At 66.5% G+C, this 22,221-nt stretch overlaps 4 protein-coding genes across 4 annotated transcripts; 1 reads left to right on the top strand and 3 right to left on the bottom strand.

The window, feature by feature from the left end:
• Window positions 1-4,070: 4,070 nt before the first annotated feature.
• On the bottom strand, window positions 4,071-8,740 carry SLC34A3 (solute carrier family 34 member 3). The gene is made up of 12 exons (XM_042964959.1): window positions 8,624-8,740; window positions 8,259-8,348; window positions 7,653-7,781; window positions 7,419-7,562; window positions 7,232-7,343; window positions 6,967-7,162; window positions 6,685-6,774; window positions 6,501-6,588; window positions 6,255-6,422; window positions 6,056-6,172; window positions 5,837-5,961; window positions 4,071-4,598 (listed from the first exon to the last, which is right to left on the bottom strand). The coding sequence occupies exons 1-12, from the start codon at window positions 8,706-8,708 to the stop codon at window positions 4,134-4,136; spliced, it is 1,809 nt and encodes a 602-aa protein (XP_042820893.1). The 5' UTR covers window positions 8,709-8,740; the 3' UTR covers window positions 4,071-4,133.
• A 2,496-nt stretch (window positions 8,741-11,236) lies between these two features.
• On the bottom strand, window positions 11,237-12,206 carry RNF224 (ring finger protein 224). Its single transcript, XM_042964958.1, is given in 3 exon segments — window positions 11,237-11,702; window positions 11,987-12,043; window positions 12,045-12,206. Coding segments are annotated over 3 exon segments (561 nt in total). The 5' UTR covers window positions 12,083-12,206.
• Window positions 12,207-14,180: 1,974 nt separating this feature from the next.
• Window positions 14,181-14,661, bottom strand: CYSRT1 (cysteine rich tail 1). Its single transcript, XM_015542412.2, has one exon. It carries the CDS (start codon window positions 14,656-14,658, stop codon window positions 14,242-14,244), a length of 417 nt encoding a protein of 138 aa, XP_015397898.2. The 5' UTR covers window positions 14,659-14,661; the 3' UTR covers window positions 14,181-14,241.
• A 3,225-nt stretch (window positions 14,662-17,886) lies between these two features.
• On the top strand, window positions 17,887-19,667 carry RNF208 (ring finger protein 208). Its single transcript, XM_042964590.1, has 2 exons — window positions 17,887-18,003; window positions 18,217-19,667. The coding sequence occupies exon 2, from the start codon at window positions 18,770-18,772 to the stop codon at window positions 19,565-19,567; it is 798 nt and encodes a 265-aa protein (XP_042820524.1). The 5' UTR covers window positions 17,887-18,003; window positions 18,217-18,769; the 3' UTR covers window positions 19,568-19,667.
• The last annotated feature ends 2,554 nt before the right edge of the window (window positions 19,668-22,221 follow it).

Below are 22,221 nucleotides of genomic sequence, written 5' to 3'. Positions count from 1 at the left end.
CGCTTATATATCCGTCGCACCCGCCTCCGCCAGCCTCGTATTGGGCCGCGAGAACGAGGCTGGCAAACATCCTGGTTTGACTGGCTGTGTTTCCCGTCAATCCAACCGCCTAACACCCACCTTCCCACCGCCGTTCGCTCTTCATTGGTCAGCCTCGGTCTCTGCTCTCCCTATCAAAAACCCCTCCCTCGCGCTGCAGTACTCTGGCCATTGGGTGTTTCAAATGATTGATTTGTCCTCTCATTGGCTGGCTCCGGAGAGCACGCCGACCTAGGGCCAGCGTCCTGGTAACCGCCGCAGTGCCGCGGGGACGCGCGCGGGCGGGGCGGGCTCCGGGGGCGGGCTGCGGGCGCGGGCTGGGACTTATCGCCCCAGGGAGGGCCAGCCGGACGGGCCGAGGGGTGGGCGCGGTCCGCGGTCCGCGCCCCGGGAAACGCAGGTGGGGCGGCGGCGTAGGGCTGTGCCCTTGCGGGCCGCGCGCGCACACGTGCAGGAGACTGCAGCCCCGGGGGGCGAGCGCGCGGGCCGGGCCAGCCGAGCGCCTTCTCCGGCCCGGCTGCCTAGGACCCCGGGGAACGAAACGAGGGGGCGGGGGCGGGGGCGGGGGCGGCGCCGGGACGAGCGTGTGGGCGAGGCCTGGCGGTCCCGGGCTGCCCTCCTCGGTCCCAACGCCCGCTCCGGTCGCGGTCAGGTGAGGGAGCACGTGGGGCCTCGGCCCCGGGGCCTGGGGAGGGGAGGGAAGGGCGGGGGCCTGCCTGGCCGCGGCGCGCACTTGTTGTGGAGACGAGTTGGCCCCGCGCCGGTCGCCTGGTGCCTCGGCCCCAGGGGCGCACAGAGCTGCGTGGAGACGAGGGCGGGCCCCCGATCTCCGGGCGCTCCGTCCCCGCTCCCCCCCCCCCCCCCCCACCATACCTGGGCTTGACAAATGCGTTTACTTTTTCTGTAGTTTGTGAAGGAAAAAAACAGTTAAATTACATATGGTCGCATTTTTAATCAGTCGTTTTAAAAACTGCATTTGCGTACGTTTTTGTAACATTTTAAAACAACTGAATCACACCCTTTGGTCAGCCTTGAACTGTCTCCCTTGCTGTGGCCACTGGAGCCTCCCTAGATTCTGGTTTTCTCAGGGAACTTCCTACTTCCTTTGTCTCCCGACCCAGAGGTGTTGGGGGGCAATACCTGGTTATGTTCTGTAAGGAGAACGCACTTTCTTTGGATAACACCGTACGGTATGCGATACCGCGTTACTATGGCATACGTGCGACCTTAACATATTATGGAATGCGACGCCCGAAACTGAACTGTGGATGAAATTGTTGAGACGAGCAGCGTGCTGGCACAGAGGTTAGCATTTTCATCCCCTGGAGAGCGGTCTGCAGCTGGGCTCCTCCGGATTGCGGTCCTGGCCTGGAGGGTGAGTCAGCAGTCAGTCCCAGCGGGGCCTGGGGAACCAGCCCCCTCCCCCACATACCTGCCCGGAAGGTGGACCTAGCTTCTGTGGCTCACGGGTCTCCCTCCCCCCCCTCCCCCCAGCAGGTGCTGTGCACAGGGTCACTGCCTGGCATCCCGGTTTCCTCACAGTGCCCTGCAAAGTAACTCAGCTGCCCAAGCAGCAGTCGGCAAGGCCCGGCTCTGTGGCAGTCATAAACCAACAAATCTCGGGTGAGAAAGAGAGAAGCTCAGATGTCTCCCCTCCCCCCCCCCCCCCCCATGAGCCAGCGGGTGGTACAAAGCCCGGGGGAGGTTGCTCTTTGAGGTGTCTGTCAAAGCCTCTTCTCTTCTCATCGCCCTCCCCCAGGGTGTATGGCCTGACATCCCCACTTTCTGGAAAAGGCCCGTGCCCACAGTTCAGTGTGGCACCTCCGCTTCATATGGGTGATGGAACAGAGGCTGTGTTTCTGCCCAGGTGTGAGCCTCCGAGCTCTGAGACACCAGCTTGTCCACCTCGCCCTTCACATTGTCCCCGTGAGATGGACACCGGGAACAAGACAGCACAAGTCTCCCTGTGGCTCTCAGGCTTGAGCCCAAGAACCAAGGTGGCTGCTGCTGCACTGGGCTGGCTGGCGGAGGCCCTGCAGATCCCCACCCTGAGCCAAAGCGGTTCCTGCCACAGTGTGCAGAGATGGGCCTTAATGGGGCAGCAGGGCCAGCCCCGGGGGCCTGGGCCCCGTGGGGGTCCGTGGCCGGGAGCCATGCAGGGCAGAGAGGGCCAGACGTGCTGGGAAGCCTGGGCAGGGGCCGTGGGAGTGCTGGGCGCCTGCCCCTCCCGCCCCAGCCTGCAGCTGTTGGAGGCATCCACAAACGAAGGCTCTGTTTACTCGTGGCCATGGTCCCAGCGGGAGGGTGCGTTACCGCCAGGCAGGGGCAGCAGGCAGACAGTCCTTCACGGCCTCAAAGGACCTGCAGTCAGCCTTTGTGGGCGGCCTCACCCGCCCCGGAAGGAGGGATGCATGGGGTACTTTCTTCCCCTCTCTCTGTGTCCCCACAGTGGGGACAGAAAGCTTCCACCACCACCACCACCACCACCACCACCACCCCCAATCTCCCCAGGGAACTAGCCAGGCCCAGCCCCACCTCTGGGAACTTTCATCAGAGGAACCTTGAGGCTGATGTCCACCACCAGGAGCGTCCTGAGGTCACTGAAATTGGAGGGAACCAAGCTGTCATGGATGAGCCTGCTGCGGGGGTCTTGATCCCATGAGCCCCAGAACAAGTAGCTACCTCCCTCAGTGGGCAGTGAACTTCAGGCTTAGGAGGCCTGGGATCTTGGGGGGGGGGGCGGACAGGGGACATGGGGAATGAGGGGACCGAGAGCTGAGAGGACATGGGGAGGGCTGGGAGTTCTGAGGGGGAGTGGAAAGGCGGGACCAAGGGCAAGAAGTGACCCGGGACTCCTCAGGCCTCCCCTTCGTGGCCATTCAGACCTCTTCCCACACTGGGTCCCGGTAGGCAGACCCAGAGGGCCCGGGAAAGAGGTGCTTCCCCCAGCGGGCAGCATTCCCTGGACAAGGAGGAGGTGATGACCACAGCAGCATACTAAGAACTGGGCAGCCCAGGCCCCTGCCCAGGGTCATCTCCACTTCTGATGGAGGTGGGCATGTGCCCCTCGACGCGTGAGTTCTGGGCGACAGATGTAATTCTACCTAAGAAGCTTTCGTTGTTTTGGGCAGGGGTGGGGAGGTGAGAGAGGTGCTGTAGGAAGTCCCGGGATGGGAGCAGGGAGGCCCTGACTCCCTGGAGTCAGCTTACTGGCTGGCAGGCAGACAAGCCTTACAGGGCAGAAGTGGGCCGCGCCCCTGCCGCAGGGAGGGGCAGGGGCAAGCCGGAGCCCGGGTGGGGGGTGCACCCTCAGGTGGGTGGACGTCGCTCAGCCTCGCCCCCTCACCTGAACTTCGCCCACCTCACAGCCGAGGGGCTTGGGGAGGCGTGGGCTCCAGGTGCAGGTGGCTCTAGGGGCAGGACCTGCTTCCTGGGAGGTGCCGAGTGCCTGCTCTGCTGGGCCCAAGACAGCCCTGTGTCTCACCCGGACACTGCCCTGCACCCCACCCATCTGAGAGAGAGGGACAGGGGCAGCCTGGGGCCTCCTGGTCCTCACACTGCCCTCCTCGCTCCCTGTGCGTCTGCGGGACCCGTGGGGCTGGCCCTCGGAGAGGTTGCCCACGCCTGGCTCCCAGGCCACGTCCTCTGCGGTCAGGGGGGAATGGGAGACGGCTGCTCCTCCCCCCTGCACCCATGGGGAAGGGCCCCGGACACGTCCAGCCTCCTCAGAGCACAGGTTCTTGCTGAGGGATGTCTCCACCTCCAGAGTGGCAGCCGCTCGGCCCTTTCTTTCCCCGGAGGCTCAGGAGAGAAATGGTTACGGCCTGGGGTTCGGGGGCCAGCTGCGTGCCCGCACCCACATGGACTCGCAGCGGGTCCCGAGTGTCGGCTGGGGGACAGCTGGCGCTTGTCCACCTCCATGTCCCCCGGGAGCCAGCTCAGGGGCCGTCCCCAGGGCGGGGAGTGAAGACCACTCACACCTGGGTCATAGCCGTGTTTATTTGGAAAGAAGCCAAGCTAGGTGGCTCGGAAGTCTCCTGCTACTAGGATCCCCCAGGGCACCCAGAAGTCCACGAAGTGGGGGTGCCCACCCTTCACAGCTGCTGGGAGGCCAGGACCTCAGGGTTCTCGTAGCAGTGGGCCTCCTTGGCGGCGGCCGGAGGGGGGCTGCAGACCCTGCAGGGGCAGCAGCGGCCCACCAGGCGGTCCCAGGGCTCCAGAGAATGGAGCCAGAGCGGCAGCCAGGCCCAGGACCGCAGACGGCGTGGCAGCCAGGCTGGCCGGTGCCGCTGCAGGACATTGACCAGGATGACGAGGAGTACCAGCCCCACCAGGGGTCCTCCGACTGCAGCCAGCACCGTGCTCCCTGCCAGGGAGAGCCCGAAGGCGGCCAGCGGCAGCAGCAGGAAGCTGAGCAGCAGATAGGCGATGGCCACCCAGCGGTATTTGGCGGTCACGTCCCCGAAGCGTTTGGCCAGCGGGATGGGCAGCCGCAGGACAGGCACCACGTACCACAGCAGGATGCCAGCCAGATTGAAAAAGAAGTGGATGAGGGCGACCTAGAGGGCCGGGGGGGTGGGGTGGCAGGCAGGGGCTGGGAGCCTGGGCCTGGCACGCAGGTCCCCCTAGGCTACCCAGGACGCCTGCTCCTCCTCCTCCCCACCCCCAACCTAAAGGGTACTAAATCCAGAGCCCGATAGAGGTCCACTTGTTGGCCCGGAAGGGCCACCCAGGGGGACAGGTTCCGGCCAGGTGTGGGTGCACTCCTCGGGTTCGCCTCCTCTCCCGCACACACACTTAGGGAGCCCAGTCCAGCATCCCAGTGTGGTGACTACGCCACCAATGACCACATGGATCTGGCCCTCCCCTGGGCTCTGGCCTGGCTCCTGTGGGGAGGAGGTGCAGGGCCACACGTGCAGGGAACACAGTCCCCTCCAGGGGCTGCTGGACTTGAGGAGTCGGTGTGAAAGGTGCAGTCTGGAGGGCTTCCTGGAGGGGGTGGACCAGGGCCCTGCACCGAGAGGATCCGAGTGGACAGAGCAGAGGTAAAAATGCAGGTGGATGGCGGGGAGGGCTGGGGCTCATCTCCTGGTGGGCAGAAGATCTATCTGGGCTTTCAGGAGCGCCTGTCTGGGCATTGGGGCAGAGCCAGTGGTGGACGGAAACTCGGGCCAGGGCAGTGGGCCAAAGAAGGGGTGACTTAGAGATGGAATCGGCAGGACTAAATGTGACTGGGTGTGGGGCACAGAGCTAGGGGACTGGGGGAGGCTTCCTGGAGGCAGAACTGCGGTCGTGTGCAACAACAACTTGAAGCACCTGGCACAGGTGAGGCGGGGTTTTGGCAGAAAGAGGGCATGTTGTCGGGTTTAGATGGTAGGGGAGGGGGGTGCATCCCGGAGGAGGTGGAATAGAGGGGCTCAAGGCCCCCCAGGACCAGGATGCCTTGAAGGAGCACAGCCAGCAGCACGGGGTTGGGAGTGGAGCACGGGGATTCCTCGAGGGAGGCTGGGCAGGGGCTGCCAGAAAGGAAGAGAAGGCGCCCAAGACCACGTGATCCTTGAAATGACGCGGGCCCGGGGGAGCAAGAGCGGGGCTGGGGCTCGGAGGGACGTCCACGGGATCCCTAGGGTTTGAGGGGGTGGGGCTGTGGGTCCGACCCAGCAGCCGGAGATGGGTCCCAGGAGAGCTTGGGCGGTGGCCAGCCTGGCCGCGGGGTTGGACAGGAGGGAGCTGAGTCCAAGGGGGAAGCCCCAGGCCTGGGTTCCGAGGGGGCCGGGGAGGGGGGCGAGGGTGGTACCTGGAGGGCGCTGAGCAGCATGTCCGCGGGACTGGCCAGGGCGGCCAGCAGGGCTGTGGTGGTCGTGCCGATGTTGGAGCCCAGGAAGAGGGGGTATGCGCGCTCCAGGCTGATCACCCCGACCCCTGGGGGAACCGGGCGGGGGGGGGGGCGAGTCACCGCCGGGCCTGAGCCCTCGCGCCTAGGGCCCAGGGCCCAGGGCCCGCCCGCTGCACTCACCCATGAGCGGCACAACGGCCGCCGTGAAGACACTGCTGCTCTGGAGCACGAAGGTCAGGCCGGCGCCCACCAGGATGGCCAGGTAGCCGCTGAGCCAGCTGAAGGGGAAGGGGAAGTCTGCAGGGTGGGGGGAACGGGGTCACCCCCCGCCCGGCCGCCGGCCCCGCCCCCACCCCCGTGCCCCCATTCCGGGCCGCACCAGCATTGATGACCTTCCTCACGGCCTGGGCGATGCGGCCGCGCAGCACAGAGTTAAGCAGTTTGACGATGAGGACGAGGCAGGTGCAGAGCAGGAGCAGGGAGGCGGCCAGCAGGATGAAGCCCACGGCCAGGTCCGTGAGCGTGGTCCCCACGAACAGGTGGTGGCCTGGGGGCAGGGCGGGGTTGGTGAACCACGGGGGGGGGGGCGGGGGCGGGGCCGGCGGGGGCGGGGGCGGGGCCTCACAGGGCAGCAGCTCCACCGCAGCCGTTCCGTTCCTCTCAGGGCAGGGGCCGGAGGCCGCCGCTCCACAGTCGCTGCTGTTCCCCGAGGTCTGGGGAGGCGAGGCAGGGCAGGCTCAGGACCGGCTCAGAGCCGGCGGGACCGAGTAATTCGGCAGGTCAGAGATCAGGGGTCAGAGGCACCTCACCATCACCTCCCTGGTGCCGCACCATTGCTTAATGAGGCTGCTGTTGGTGGCGTTGCCCGTGGCACTGCTTGCAATCGCATCAGTGTCCAGCTGGGGGAGAGAGGCGTTGTGACCGGGTACTGGACCCGCTCGCCTGGACTCACGCCCACAGCCCGGCTCGTTCCGCCCTCTGTTCCCCCCACCCAGTGCAGGGCCCAGGAGGGAGGCTGGGGCTCCCCCCCCCACCCCCACTCCCCGCATTCCGGGGCCCGAGGGGCCGCCCGAGGGCAGCACTTTCCTCACCTGCACAATGAGGTGTGTGAGAGGCTGCGTTAGCACCTTGAGGATGTCGGGCGCGTGCCCCCCAGGCTGCAGGCTGGTGGCGCCCAGAGTCAGGGCGCTGAGCCTCTCCAGCAGGGCGAGGGCACTCTCCAGTGGCAGCAAGATCAGCACCGTGAGCCAGTTGAAGATGCCGTGAACAGCTGAGCCGCCAAAGGCCCTGGGATGGTCGGTGGCCTCAGCGGTGGCCTGGCTTGCGGCCCCCGACCCTCCCGAGCTCCCAACTCACCTCCGAAACTCATCTCGGTCCCCTGACTGTGCCATTGAGACCAGGGTGCTGGTGATGGACGTGCCCACGTTGACGCCCATGATGATGGGCACACACGCCTGGACGGTCAGCACTGTGGGGGTGCTGCATCAACCTCCCGTACCCTGCCCAGCCACCACCGTCCCGGGAGGAGAGGGGGTGCACTCACATTTGGAGGCCACCATGCTGACCACAATGGAGGAAGACGTGCTGGAGCTCTGGACGAGAACTGTGACCAGCACGCCGATGACCAGTCCAGCCACAGGGTTGGACAGCACCACGTTTTCCTTAAAGATGTCTCCAGTCACCTTGCCTGTGTCCAGAGAGCGGCGTCCTGAAGCTGTGCACGACAGGCCGCCCGCACACTGCCCCCCACCCCCCACACCTCACCCCCGTCACTCACTGCTCAGCAGCTGGAAGGCGGAGCTGAGGATGTCCAGGGAGCAGATGAAGAGGTAGAGGCTGCCCAGGAGTCCACAGGCCTTGAGGAAGCCAGTGGCCACCCGGAGCACCCTGCCGGCCACGCTGAGCTCTAAGAACACAGGACAGGGCTGTCCCCGGTGCCAGCCCCTGCCCAGCCCTGCCCTGCCCATGATGCCTCCCAGGCCACTTCCTCCTGTCTCCCTCCAGAGCAGGGCCAGGGCCCGCGTTCCTTGTCTCTTCACAGGGCAGGCCTGGGTCTGCCTCCTTGTCCCCCAAGGCAGGGTCTGGGTCCCCTCTCTGTTCCTTGGCAGGATGGCCAAGCAGACTACTCCTGGGACCTCCCAGAAGCCTACTGGCCGCCAGGAGGAGGGGCAGGCTGGGTCAGGGTGGCTCTCATCTCCAGACAGGGCAGGCAGCTGATCTGAGGGACAAGGATCCCTGGGGCGGTGGTCTGCATAGTAGGTTTCTATACGGCCTGCTGAGGCAAACCTCCTCCCTGTGCTCTCTCCCTAAGGACCCTCTCCACGCTCAGACCCTGGGGGGTCAGAGCCCCATTTGGCCTGTTACCCAACACCTCAAGACCTACCTTTCCAGGACTGGCCAGTGTCCTTCAGCTGAGGGAGGGCCCAGGGGTCCATTTTCCCCTCTTCCAAGACTGGGGCAGAACCGGAGGTCCCTGCAGGAGCCAAGGTGAGGTAGGGCCAAGGACACCCCAGGTGGGGGGCCAGAGGGGGTGAAGGGGACTGTGGCATAGGGGCTTGGGGTAAGAGAGAGGAAAGGGGGCCTCCAGCTTGTCTGGCCCTGACTGGAATTGTCATGAGTCCCCATGGGCTCTCCAGGAGATAGGCAGGAGGCCCCCCCACCCCTCCACTTGCACAGAGCAATGGGTCAGGGGCTAAGTGGATAGGCAGAGAGGCAGGCTGAGGCCTGGTCCCTTGGGGCTCTTGGTACCTGCATTTCCCAGGCTCCGGTCCACCAGGCCAACTGTGTCCAGAGTAAGGGGGGGGACCTGGCCACCCGTGAGGGAATTCGGCATGGATTTCTGGCAGGGATAGACCAGGCCCAGGCCTGGATCTGCTGGGGGCGGGGAAAGCAGGTCAGATACATAGCCTCCCCCTGCCCCGCCAGGTCCTGGGGTCCTCTAACCTGAGATCTGTCTTCCCTCCCCCCCCCCCCCACCCGCCTTGCCGACTTCCTGCTTCGTCCATCTATGGGGGATGGCTATAGTGACCTCAGGCAGCTGTCAGGAGAGCCCAGTCCCGTTTCGGGGGCAGAGTCGAGGGGACCCTGGCTCCCTGGCTCCCTCGCTGGTCCTGGCTGGAAGAAGACTTGGTGGGTGGCCCAGGGCACAGGGTGCCGGGTGCCGGAAGTGGCTAGGAGCTGGGAACCCAGGGACCTCTCCTATCAGGTGTCATCAGGGACGCTGCAGATGGTCCCAGCTTAGACTTTGGCATTTGATACCAGACCGTGACGTCTCTGCTTGATAAGGGCCCCACCCCCAGTGATGGGGGCAGGGCAAGGGGCTTGGGTGCCCCCACCTCGCCTCAAGGCTCCTCTCTTCAGCCCTCTGGGTCTGGATCCCCCGTCTAGTCGTCTACCCCATCTCCCTCCCAGGCCCCAGGGTCCAGGTGCTGGGGAGCTTTCTGTCACCCTCCCTCCTGTCTCTTGTCCTCAGCTCGGGAGGCTCAGGGTGGGGCCTGAGCCCTGGGCCGGGAGGTCACCAGCCCTTGTCTCGATGTCCCTGGGCCCCCACCTGGTTCTGGAAGCTCCTACCTGTGAGGGTAGTGAGGGGGCACCTGCGGGGAGGAAACACAGGGCGGGAGCAGCTGCCGGTCAAAGATCTGCTGGGCGCACACATGACCTGCTGTGTACTGAGCCCCATTAATGTTTACCCAGGAGTTGAGGCTCCCGAGGGGTACCTGTCACAGCCCCAGGTGCCTGCCTTGTCCACGTTGCACTGCTGCCCTATGGCAGGTGCTCTGGGCCCCCAGCCCAGCCCTCTGCGAGTGGGCTTCCTCCCTGGATGGGCCCTGAGCCAGGCCAGGGGTGTTGCAGGGCTGGGCACAGGCTCTGAGTGCAGGACTGGTGTAAGTAGACCCCTGTGTGGCACGACCAGACGCTGTGTGCCGCCTGCCCTGGGTAGGGCGGGGAAGGGCAGGGCAGGGGCAGGATGCTGGCACTCTGGCTGGTTGGCCTGGAGGCCCCTTAAGAAGTCTGCCCTGAGCTCTGCAGACCTTACTATGGTGGTCCCTACCCCATCAGAAGAGCGGGAGGGAGGCGCTTGGCACCCACCGGGTGGGGAGGGCCCCAGCCCCTGAAGTCTTCCAGTTCAGACCCAAGTTCAGGGCAGGGCTGGGCCCAGCAGTGCTCCCAGCGGGCCCAGCCTCAGTGGCGGGCAGTAATGGTGGAGGGCACTGCACCTCCATCGGCAAGTTGGGGGTGGGGGCAGGGCCCGTCCCCCAGGCCGCGGTGCTGCCCAGCCCACTGCCTGCCCCGCCTGGACCGGAAGACTCAGCCCATCCTGCTCCCTCCCCCCGGAGAGTCCTGACTGGCGCCGCGGCTGGTGGGTGCCTCTCGGGGTCAGTCCCCTTCCTGCTGCCCCTGCTGGGGCATGCTCCTTCCCCTCCCCCTTGGGCCACGGTGCCCTGGTATAGTTGCTGCCCACCAATCGCTGTGTGCCCTGGGGGACTTTGCCCCAGAGAAGGAGGAGGTTTCTGAGTGTCCTCTCAGCAAATTTTCTTGTCCCTCCCTGTCCTGCACCCACTGCCTGGGGCAGGCCCAGCAGTTCCTCCCAGAGGCAGTGTGACAGTGTGACAGCTCCTTTCGGGATGGGGATGGGGATGTTGCAGCCTGACTTGAGGGAATGTCTGTGTCCACAGCCTCCAGAACCTTCTCTGGCCCCTCTGAAGGGTCTGTGTGGTGGCCATTATGAGGCAGACGGAAGCGGAAGCTGAAGGCCAGGAAAAGGCCTAGTGTGGGAGTGGTCCTACTGAGCTGTGCAATCTCGGGCAGGCCCCCAGCCTCTCTGGGCCTAAAGCCAGCCGCGCCCCGGGGCCCGCTCCTTGGACATCTGTCACAGCAGGGACTTTGTGCCTGCAGGGGACCCTGCCGGAACAGTGCCCAACACGTAGCGGGTGCTCAGTGAGCTTTGTTGAATAAATGAACTTCACAGGGATGCTTTGCAAGACAGGGCTGAAGGAGGTGGCTCTCTGCTCTGGCTCCCACCTGTGGGACTTTTTTAGCCAGAGACCCGTGGAGGCGTCCTCTGAGCTGAGTCCAGGCCTGGGTTGGGCTTGCAGGAGACTCTGAGCGCAGCAGCCCTCACCACGCACACAGTCAGGCCGGCTTGAAGCCCTGGAATCCTGGCCAAGACGGGAAAGAGGTAACCGGCTTCTCAAAGAGCCTCACGGTACCATGGGCACAGCCCCCACACTTAGGCTGCGGTCTGGGGGTGTCCGTGTGGGGCCCCAGGCCGTTCCGGGCTGGTTGCGCGGCAGTCGGAGGTTCCACGACAAGCACGCCGTGGACAGCAGGTCCTCGGCGGGCGGTGGCAGCCGCTGGAACTCAGACCTGGGGACTGTCCAGGGTGTCCCAGCAGAGGCCGCAGCTGCAGCAGCGTCTGGGCTGGGGGAAGTGGGGCTGGGTGCCCAGGGTGGGGCGGAGCCTGGCTGGCTGCTGAGTGACAGCGGTGCTGCCTTTGGGGGGCGCGGGACGCTGGGGCTCCATGCGAGGCGGCTCCCGCTCAGCCCTGACAGCCAGGAAGGCGGCCAGGTCGAGGTCCAGCATGGCCACCCCTCCACGGGGCGTGGGTGTGCTCTGGCGGCACTGCGGGCAGGGGACCCAGCGCTGCTCGTGGGCCACCGTGTCCAGCCGCCGCACGCACGCCTGGCAGAAGGTGTGGCCGCAGTAGAGGCGGCGCGGCAGGTGCCCGGCCAGGTCGTAGGCTGAGTAGCAGATGATGCAGTCACCGCGCCGGGACCCAGTGGCAGTCCCCTCCTCGGAGACCCGGGAGCTCTCTGGCTGCAGCATCCTGGGGGAGGCGAGCAGGGGCGCTGCAGCCCACCCTGCCTGCCTCTGCCGTCGTCTGGCACCGTTTGGGCCCCGACCCTGGGGGTGGGGGGTGGGGGAGCCTGGGCCTCTGCAGACCTGAGAGGGTGGGTGGTGGCCAGTGGGGCCCCAGACGCCGGGGCCTGGGCCCAGGCTGGGCTCCTGCGGCTGCCGACCGGGCAGCATCCTGTCCCCCTGTTTGGGCCCTCCTGCCCAGCTCCACACCGCCCCACACCCCAGCCTGCCTGAGCCCCAGGCCTCTCTTACCTGCATCCGCTCTCATGGGCAGCTCTGTCCAGAGGATGTCCGGGGCTTGAGGGGGGGACCCAGGCCGCCCTGCGGCTCCCTCGCTGGGGCTCGCATTACTGGCCGAGCGCAGGCGAGGCAGCAGGGAGGCAGGCAGTGGGCTCTCCTTTCAGCCACAAAGCGCTTGCAACTGGATCCACTAGGCACCACCAACTCAGCAGGAGATAAGGTGCCCCCCCAGTCTGCCCTCACCCCCCCCCACACACACACCCCTCCATGCCTGGACCCAGCTCCACTAGGCCCCCACCCAGGCCCGGCTTCACAGCTCACCATGGTCCTTGTCCCCACCCCGGCCGCCCAGACCCTCTCCCACCCTCCTCTTAATGCTCCCCCCACCTCACACCAGGAAAGCTCTCCGGCCTTGACCTGCGTGTCTCCATCCTTCAGCTCCCAGCTCGAACACCGCCTCTTCGAGGTAACCTGCTACAACCCTCACGGGCTCCGAGCCCTGAGGGGTCCTGCTCCCCCAAAGCTCAATCATAGTGTGTGTGTCCAAGTTGATTTGTCCCAGCACCTTCCTCCCACCTGGTCTGTCCCCTCCGTCCCCATCATACGGCAGTGGCCGGCCCCGCAAGGTCCCAAGGGGGTGCTCAAGCACAGCTGTGGAGACCCCCCCCACACACACACACACAGGGACCACCCAGAACCTCCCTGAGGTGCAGGGCACTGTGGCTAGCCCTGGTCGACCCCATTAGAGGCTACACCCCGCCCCCCCAGCATCTGCCTGGCCATAGCCCCCAGGCCAGCCCACTGGCCATGACTGTGGGTACAGCAGAACAGGGTGTGTCAAGAATGGCCAGGATGGGGTCAGGACCCTCGGCACCCTCACTGCTCAGCTGGGAGCAAGTCAGAGCCAGAGGAGCTCCTCCTTACTCCTACCACCCTGGCAGTCCACAGCCTCTCTGTCTGGTTGGACAGGTTTCCGGGGCTGGCCTGGGTGGGGTCATCCTCTGGTAGAGGCAGGCCATGGGGCAGGGGCCAGGAAACTGGCACACCGGAGCCCCTGTACAGTCAGGCCAATGACATATCCACCCACACCCAGAGACGGGTCTTGCCCTTCGGCCAGTCACCCTGGGTCGGGGAAGGGCTGGCACCGGGACCCGTCCATCCAGCAAGGCCAGCTCGGCTTCCTCCTCTGGCTGGCCCTGCCTGGCCCTGGAAAGCACAGAGTGCCCAGCGCCGGCCCTACCACTCGCTCCTTGCCCTGGCATCCCAGCCTCCCCTCGGCAGTGAGGTGAGGACAGTGCTAAGCAGCTCAGCTCTCCACTCGTCCCCCGCCCCCCCCCCACCCCCAGGCAGGCACATCACCCTGCTCAGACAGAGGGGAGACATGTTCTCCGAGGGGCCTCACCGGCCAGCTCCTTTTCTGCTCACCTCGTCCAGGAGGCCCAGGCCCTGGAGGCTGGACACCAGATGAGCAGCATGGCTTGGGTGCCACACAACAGATGTGCAGGAATGGGACATTTCACGGGGAACCAGAAAAACACCCCGGCCGAGGTAGGGCCGTGACTCACCGGTGGGCAGGGCTCGGTCCTGGCTGCCTGGGCCCCCGCTCCGAGAAACTTGCCAGTGCTGGCCCCACCCGCGCAGTCCCGCCAACGTGACCCTCCTCCTGGAGGCCTTTCTTAGGGCTCCACCCCCCTGGCTCCAAACACCACACCCTCCTATCGTCTGACCCACTGGCTGACCTCTCAGGCTCGGCCTCAGCCCTAGGGAACACAAGACAGCTCGAACCCAGGCCCGTCTGGGCCAGGGCAGGGGACACACTCCCACCCCTTCTGTCCAGCCTCTGGGCGGACCGGAGACCTGCAGCACAGGTTAGGATGTCATCAGTGGCTTCCCCACCCCTGAATGTACCACAGAGGCTTGAGGTCGGTGGTTGTGTCCAGCCCGGGACCCACTTCAAGGGGGCAGCAGCAGAGAAGAGTCACCAGAACAAAGGTCACTCTGATTTATTGCCGGGGCTGCGGGCCCTGAGGGAGGTGGTCAAGGGTGTCCCCAGGGCTGCCATTACAGCCAGTGCCCAGGGCTCTGTTTCAAGGGGCCGGAGCTGGGCTGTTGGCCTCTGTGGCAGGTAGATACTCCTATCCAGGGTGGAAAGTGGCCACCTCCCACGACAATGGTCCAGTGGCTGCCCCAAACATGTGGGCACCGCTGTGGCTGCCTGAGCCATGTTGGGGTCCTGCGGGAGGCCCCTCGGCCCGGCAGGGGCTGGGCTAGGAGATGACGCAGCAGCAGCTGTGGCAGCGGCAGAAGCGAGGGCAGTGGCAGCAGGAACAGCAGGGACAGCAGCAGCAGTGGTGGGCGATGTCATCCCCGCGCCCGATGGGTGGCAGGCCAGCGTAGGTCAGTCCTGCCGGGCGCTGCCCACCGCTGTAGGGGTTGCAGGGCTGCTGCCAGCTCTGCTGGCCCTGGACCCGGGTGGTCCCCTTGGCCCCCTTGCTCCCTGGAGCCTCCTCGGAGGGCTGCAAGAGCCCGGTGGGCTCCGAGGTGCAGGATCCCACAGGCAGAGGCTGGGACCCCCAGGAAGGAGGAGCCGTCTCCAGCCGCTGCCCCAGATCAGGCCGCAGGTGAGCCCGAGGGATGCTGACATGAGCATACGGGTTCTTGACGACCATCTCATGTGGGTCCATGGCCCAGCCTGGCGGGGGCAGGCAGAGGAGACAGTATCAGCTCAGCGGAGGGGCAGAGCTGCAGCCCAAGAGAGTGCCCAACCCGCAAAGGGCCAGGCTGTGGAGACACCAGGGTGTACAAGGCTTATGTGTCGTGTGGGTGCGCATGGGAGTGAGCTGGGTGTGAGGGCCGAGGTCTCCCAGCTGCCCTCCTTGCGTGGCAGTGGGGGATGGGGTGGGGAGGCTGGGAGATGCAGCTGTGCCGTCCCCGTGGCCGAGCCCCAGTTCAGGGAAGCCCCTCAGCCCAGGACCCACCTGCAGTGCTGATGGCAGCGGTGTCCCCTCTCGTCCTGTGGGCCAGGTCCCAGTGCCTGTGAGGCAGGCAACTGGCAGCTGCCTTTTCCCTCCTGGGGAGGGGCGGGGCCGTGGGGCGGAGCTCAAAGATGGGGTTCCCAAGATCCCAGGAGGCCCCAGCTCTCCCAGCACAGCAGCCACCCACCCTTCCTTCTCAGGTGGGTGGTGGCCCAGCCTGGGCTCCGAGGGGCACGGCCAGCCTGGGTGACTCAGCCTCCATGCATCTGAGGCACGTCGTCATCCCTCCCAGGACCTGCAGCTCGCCAGGAAGGAGGGCAGGAGGTGAGCCTGAAGTCAGCCTCAGCTCCCAGGCCTGCGGTGGGCTGGGGAACCCCAGCCATCACTCGCCTACCTCAGGGCCCCTGTTTTGAGGCAGAGGGCAGAGGTCCTCACTTCAACCAACAGCCTCTGCTTGGCAGACAGGGGCTAAGATGTCTGAGAGCACAGACTGCTCTGAGGTTTATAGGTTTCTAACTGATAAAAAATGTTTTATTTACACACCTTTGCTAAAACTGACCTTACAATTGGCGACGACAGGGGCTTCATTCGCAAGTGTTGTTTGTAGCTCATTTCTGAAAATGCAGCTTCTCTTGGCGCGCTCAGGGGCCACCAGCTCCCCACCCCACCAGCGTCTCCCACTTTCATCTGTTAAGTTGGCGGGTAGCACCTGCCACACAGGGTCGCCGTGTGCGTGCGTGTGTGTGTGTGTGTGTGTGTGTGTGTCTGTGTGTGACGGGATGACGATGGATGTGAGTACTTGGGTCTGGGCCTGGCACTGGTGATCTTCACCCCTCGGAGCGATTAGGGCAGTAGGGTGGGTCAAGGATCTGCGCCCCCAGTCTTTGGTGCCCAACGGAGCCCCCAGGAAGGGCGGGATCAAATCAGAGGTGGCCCAGAAGCCAGCGTGACCGGGGTGGCCTGCATGAGGCCAGTCAGACCGGTCCGGACACGAATTCCACCTTTGCGGCACCGGGTGTGGAGGGAAGCGGGCCCCGAGCCCCTCGGACTTCGCAGGTGTACGACAGACGCTCACTGCGCAGGCTCTAGAAGCCCCACCCACTGCCCCTACAGACTCCGCCCCTTGCTGCGAGGCGGAGGCTGGCGCATGCGTGAAACAGGCCTAGGGTGGCCGGTGGGAACTTTATTCCCCAGAAGCCTCCGCGTTCCAAGGTTTCTCTAAAGACCCGGTTCGGGGTCTGATTGCTCCGGACGGTCCAGGACACGGCCTAGGCCGCTCGGCTCTGACCGCCGGAGCTCCGGAGGCGCGGATTTGGGCGGGCTCGGGAGGTGGGCCTGAGGGGGCGGGACCTCACTCCAGGGGCGGGGCCTCGGGGCAAGGGGTGGGGCTTGGTGGCTGGTGCCTCCTTGGGTGCTCGCCCAGCGGGCGGGTGGGAAGCTGAGCAGCCCCGGAGGGAGGCCGAGGCTGGGCGCCTCGCCCTCCCCTGACCGGGGCTCTCTCAGTTGTCCATCTTAACCAGAGCCCATAAGGCTCTCGCTGCCCATCCGGTCAGGCACCTGCTCATTTGCACACCTCCCACACCCGCTCTCCATAAATGGCTTTGGAAACAGAGCAGCGAAGTCGGGCCCCATGGGACAGCTACGCTGCTCCAGTCTGTTTTGCCCGCGTGGGCTTCGTCACCAGGAACAGCGACCTCTCTGAAGGAGCGGGGCAAGGCCCATAGCCAGGTGCAGTTCGGCCTGGACAGAGCAGAGGGGCTGTGGCCAGAAGAGGCTGAGACTGTCCAGGGTCAGGCACAGGGCCCAGTGCTGGTCACTGGAGTGCTAGCCTGCCACGTGGTAGCTGGGTTAGGTCAGGGGGTGGCACTGTGCAGGTCCCCGGCAGCTGTGGTCCCCTGCCCAGTAGTTGCCAACACGTCCTCTGTCCTTTCTTTCACCTGAGGGTTCCCCACAGGCAGAGAGAGGGTAGACACCAGGGAATCAGGGAAGCCCGGCTTGAGGAAACAGAAAGGAATGGGGCCTCCATGCTGGGTGGGGTCAGGTTAGCACACAAATACGTGACAGCAGGGCACGTGCTGACCTGATGGGATGCCGGAAAGGGCCACCCCACCCTGGGCGGGTGCGTGTCCTCGTGGGTTGCCCCACTGGCCTGTCCAGCTGTCTGTCGGACCTTCCGCATACCCCTCACCCTGTCCAGCTGTCCATGAGTCCTGTCCTTGGACCCTTCTCCCAACGACTGTCCCCCTCTCCATCCACTCCTCTGCTAGCTTGCTTGCCCACACCTACTCAGCCTCATGGTCACATCATCCTCTTTGAGCCTGTCAGCGTTGAGCACAACCTGGTTACACTTGTGAGCCAGAGGCATGCCTACTGGGGGCACAGTGGAAGGACAGCAGTGACGCTGACTCTCTGGGGGGGGGGGGGCACACGGCAGTCCTGGGCGGGGGGAGGCTATGGGAACCAGCTTTTCTGAGACCCCCCAGTCTGCTCCTCTTGTCTTCTTCCCTCTGGCATTATGAAGTCTGGGCTTCGAAAAGCAGGATTTGCCTTCTAGAATTGGGGGTGGGGGTACTCGACTAGGACCCAGGGTCGGTCAAGCAGGACTGGGGTGGGAGTACTGGAAAGGGGTGTCGCGGGGGTCCCGATTCATACGCGGCCCGCAGGGAAGGGCAACCCCGGGAACGGGCACCAGGCCCGCGGCGATGGAGGGGCGGCTGAGACTGGCCCCGCCCCGCGGACCCCGCGCGGGTCCCCAGACGGGGGGTGGCGCTGCGGGCGCGGGCGGGAGCCGCGCGCACTGCGGTCCCCGCGCCTCCGCCGCAGAGCGCGCCACGCTCCGCACGCACCTGCCGCCGCGCCGCGCTGCCCGGAGCCCCGCGCCCCGCGCCCCGCGCCCCGCGCCCCTGGGAGCCGCCGTGCCGCGCCATCGCCCGAGGTCGCCGCCGGAGCCGCTGGAGCCGCCGGGCCGAGGCGCGGGCGTCGCATCCGGGCCTGCCTTTGAGACAACCTCTGCGGCGGCGGCGCGCGAGGCCCGGGGACGCCAGGCTGGGGCAGGTGAGCTCGGGTGGGGCGGGGCGGGACGGCCGCGGGGTCGCGACTCGCCTCCCCTTCCCACCCGGGCAGGGGTTGGGCCTTGGGGGCGGGGGCTGGGGAGGGGGCTGGGTCCCAAGTCCAGCGAGGGTGAGGGTCAGAGGTCGGGAGCCCTGTCTTTTGTGCGGGGTGAGGGTGGGCCCTGGGCGCTGCCCTCACGCTGTCTCTCACCTGCAGCTCGGGCCTGGTCCAGGCCTCTCTTCTGCTCCCGCCGCCGCCGCCGCCGCCGCCGCCGCCGCCGAGCCCGCGGCCTGGGGCCTCCCGCAGCCTGGGCTCAGGCTAGCTGCCTTCCCTGGGCGCCTTGTCCTGGAGCCATGGGGCCCACCTAGCCCCTGCCTGCCCGGATGTCCCTGCTCAGGGACTGCTGACCTCGGCTGCAGGGGGAGCCCCCCCCACGCCCCCTCTCCAGCCTCAGCAGCCAGAGACCCTGGGTGAGCCCCTGGGCCAGACCTGCAGCCCAGGGCAGCCTCCCGTACTCCCCTGCCCCCGCCTCCCTCCTCCTCCCCCACCTCTCCCTCCTCCTCCTCCTAGGACTGGACCGGAGAAGCCACTGTGGCCACTGGGGGGGGCCCTGCCCCCCCAGCTCTCGCCGGCCGCCCCCAGGAGTCCTCGGGGCGGCCGGGGTCCCCACCAGGCCTGGCAGGACCAGGATGCTGCTCCCTCTCCTCCTCCCCGGCCTCACCCAACGCCCCCACCCACCCGAACACCCAATCTGATTGGAGACAGCCGGATGCCGGCTGACCCTGGGCCCGAGGTGGGCAGTGGCTGGCCAGGCCTCCTCATGTCCTGCCTGAAGGGCCCCCATGTCATCCTCAAGATGGAGGCCATGAAGATTGTTCACCCTGAGAAGTTCCCCGAGCTGCAGGCGGCTGCCGCTTGCTTCCCACCTGCACCGAGGCCCACCCCTGCTCTGGCACCCAAACGCGCCTGGCCCTCAGACACAGAGATCATCGTCAACCAGGCGTGTGGGGGGGACATGCCCACCTTGGATGGGGCGCCCCGCACCCCTCCGTTGCCACGACGGCCCCGAAAGGGCAGTGTGGAGCTGGGCTTCCCCCGCGTGGCGCCAGCGGACGAGGTCATCGTGAATCAGTATGTGGTGCGGCCCGGCCCTGCCGCCTCGGGGCCCCCCGCCACGGCGGCGCCGGCTTCAGGGGAGCCCCTGGAGTGCCCCACCTGCGGGCACACGTACAACGTCACCCAGCGGCGGCCCCGCGTGCTGTCCTGCCTGCACTCCGTGTGCGAGCAGTGCCTGCAGATTCTCTATGAGTCCTGCCCCAAGTACAAGTTCATCTCCTGTCCCACCTGCCGCCGGGAGACTGTGCTCTTCACGGACTACGGCCTGGCCGCACTAGCCGTCAACACGTCCATTTTGAGCCGCCTGCCACCCGAGGCACTGACCGCCCCCTCCGGGGGCCAGTGGGGGGGCGAGCCGGAGGGCAGCTGCTACCAGACCTTCCGGCAGTACTGCGGGGCCGCGTGCACCTGCCACGTGCGGAACCCGCTGTCCGCCTGCTCCATCATGTAGCACCCGCCCGCTCGCCGCCGCCCGCCAGTCCTGCTCGCCGCTTCTTCAGGGATCCGGCCCTGCCCTGTCGCCTGTTGACCCCTCCCCCCCCCCACCGCTTCCGGCCCCTCCCCGCGTGGCACCGCCGCCGCAACCAACTCTGCCATTAAAACTCTTCGCCAAAGTTCGCACCTCGTTCCCTGGACTGAAGCCTGCTCTTGCGGCCCGGGCCCAGGGCTGTGGCCCAGACGGGGTCCAGCCTGGAGCCACCAGAGGGAGGCCCAGTGCCTCTTGGGGCCAGCCTGCTCTGCTCGCCAGGGAGGGACCGGGCTGGGCCAGGCGGGCCGCTCAGGAGGGCTGGGCCTGGATGTGCACGTGCGTGTGTGCACGTGAATGCCCCGCACGTCTGTGCAGAGCCAGCCTTCTGTGTGTGCCGGTGTGGGCAGAGGTGCAGAATGGGCAAAGGGCAGACACGTCCTCTGCACCGGCCCCTGGATGTGGGGGCAGCTGTGCGGGGGGACACCTCAGTCCACCGGGCTCCCGGTGCCCACCAGACCCTCTGAACTTGAATGGGAAGGGCCTTTGGGCCAATCTGAGCCAGGACTGAGACCAAGACTGGCTGAGATCCCGGTGGGGTAGGAGGACTCGGGGGCCTTCTCTCTCATGCTCCACTGCCTGGATTTGGGGAAGAGCCTTTGCAGTGGAGGGGGGGAGGAGGGAAGGGTTGGGGAGAGTCCCCGGATGCCGAAGAAGGGGTAGAGACAGCAAGAACACGGTAACAGTGGTTCCAGGAGCCGCTGCTGTCTATTGAGAGCCATTCCTTGCGCTGGGCACAAGCCCGCGAGGTCGTGCTGTGTTTGTCCTTTAGATAAAGGGCCCAATGACATGAGGTTGCAGGGCACTGGGCCTCAGCTCAGTGCTCCCCAGCTCCAAGGCCTGGCGGGGCCCTTGTTCCTTGCGGTTCGGGCGCCTGGCCGCTCGGGCCGCCCCCTTGGGTCCTGACCCAGCCAGTGAGGGAGCTATTTGTGGCCTGAGCTTGCGCGGCGAGGGCCCCTCCCCTCTGGTGCCCTGTCCTTCAGGGAATACACGCTGGCCCTCATCTGGAACATGACCAGGTGGGGGGACCTGCACCCAGGGCCCCACTCTCTTCAAGGAGTCACCTCACTACCAGACGTCTCTCTTCACTTTCGTGTCCGCTGTGTCCCTCTTGCAGGCAGGCCGGGCGGGGCAGGGAGACGGGGTGAAGACGGCTGTGTCAGTTTGGGACCCTTCCATCGAGGGGGTGCTTGGGGGGCCCTGGTTGCAGACCTCCTCCAGCACCGCCCTTGGGCATCAGTAGCGTCTGGGCAGCAGGGTAGCTTGAAGTCTCTGGCTCGGTCGGAGGCTGAACACAGGTTCCTGGGTAGCCCTGGCCCCAGACCTGGTTCTCGACTGAAGGCCAGTGCCCCACTCAGTCTTGGGTTTTTCAGCTTGGCCATCAGGCCTCAGGGCAAGCCCGGGCCTCCCGGCCCCTCGGCGGCCCTGGTGGCACGGGCGGCAGGTGTGCCGGGCCCCGCTTAGTGGCCAGCGCGGCCCAGCAGCATAAAGAGGAGCCCCAGCAGCATGAGCGGCGTGAAAATGAGCAGCAGCCCCAGCAGCTCAAGGGCCAGCAGGCCCAGCAGCACTAGGCGGCGGGAGCAGGGTCCCCGTTCCCGCAGGGCCCAGAGCCGGGCACCCAGGCAGGGCGGGCAGGGTAGGAAAGGCAGGCAGCCCCGGCCGCCCACGGGTCCTGCCAGGAAGCGGAGCTGGTACCGGTGCTCCAGGGACGCCCAGGGCCCAGGGCCGCGGCGGGCAGGGGCAGGGGGCGTGGGGGGCCGCGGGCCCTGGGGCCCGTCCGCCTGCAGCAGCTCCTTCTGCAGCTGGCAGATCTCCCACTCAAGCATGGGTGTCCTCTGGCGACAGAGCGGGCAGCAGACCCGGCCCAGGTCGGCGCTGGGGGCCGCGACCAGCAGCTGGTGCAGGCAGTCCGCACACAGGCCGTGGCCACAGTTCAGCAGCGCCAGGCGGTGCTCGCTGGGCCCGTAGGGCTCTGTGCAGATGGGGCATTCCTCCTGCCCAGGTTCCCCCGCTGGCTCCCCCTCCTCACCCTCCCTTGCTCTCCCAGCCCAGGGGCAGGCTGTGGCTGTGGCCCCCAGGAGGGGTTCACTGTCTCCAGCCCCTGCACCCTGGGTATTCCCACGAACCCTGCCGTCCACCTCTTCATCTGCCAGCCCTGGGTGCGGGGGGGCCAGGCGTTCAGGGCCTGTGGAAGGTGGACGGGGAGCCCGGCGCTGAGGTCACGGGGGCCATGAGTGGGGGCCCCAGGGCAGGGGTCAGGATGGGTGGGTGGGGTCCCCAGGGTGGTGACGAGGGTGGTTGGGGCCGTGAAGGTCAGTGCGGCCCTCTGGGTGAGGGCAGGGCCCGGCACAGACCTCGAAACTGCCGCAGCCTCGCCCCACCCCGGAAAGTCAACTTCACCTGGGCCCCAGCGCTTGTGCTGGGTCCGGGCAGCTCCTGGGCCCACGGATGCCGTCTTCACGGGATCTGCCCCAGCCCGGACGTGGCCGCCTCGGCCCACCCGTGTGTCGGCAACTGGCGGACAGACAGGCGGACTCCAGGCAGCAGCCTTGTGGGTAGGCGGGAGGGCTCGACTCCTC

The sequence above is a fragment of the Panthera tigris genome, chromosome D4 (genome assembly GCF_018350195.1).
Source record: "Panthera tigris isolate Pti1 chromosome D4, P.tigris_Pti1_mat1.1, whole genome shotgun sequence".
In the NCBI taxonomy this organism is placed as follows: domain Eukaryota; kingdom Metazoa; phylum Chordata; class Mammalia; order Carnivora; family Felidae; genus Panthera; species Panthera tigris.
This window is presented reverse-complemented; position numbering and strand designations above follow the sequence as displayed.

Excerpts from the sequence above, each read along its gene's own strand:
- SLC34A3 (XM_042964959.1), bottom strand. The coding sequence starts at position 8,708 with ATGCCGAATTCCCTCACGGGTGGCCAGGTCCCCCCCCTTACTCTGGAC. Across the intron at positions 6,423-6,500 it reads TGCGGTGGAGCTGCTGCCCT|GCCACCACCTGTTCGTGGGG; the intron begins GTGAGGCCCCGC and ends CCCTGCCCCCAG. Across the intron at positions 5,962-6,055 it reads GGCCGTTGTGCCGCTCATGG|GGGTCGGGGTGATCAGCCTG; the intron begins GTGAGTGCAGCG and ends CGGTTCCCCCAG.
- RNF208 (XM_042964590.1), top strand. The coding sequence starts at position 18,770 with ATGCCGGCTGACCCTGGGCCCGAGGTGGGCAGTGGCTGGCCAGGCCTC.
- CYSRT1 (XM_015542412.2), bottom strand. The coding sequence starts at position 14,658 with ATGGACCCACATGAGATGGTCGTCAAGAACCCGTATGCTCATGTCAGC.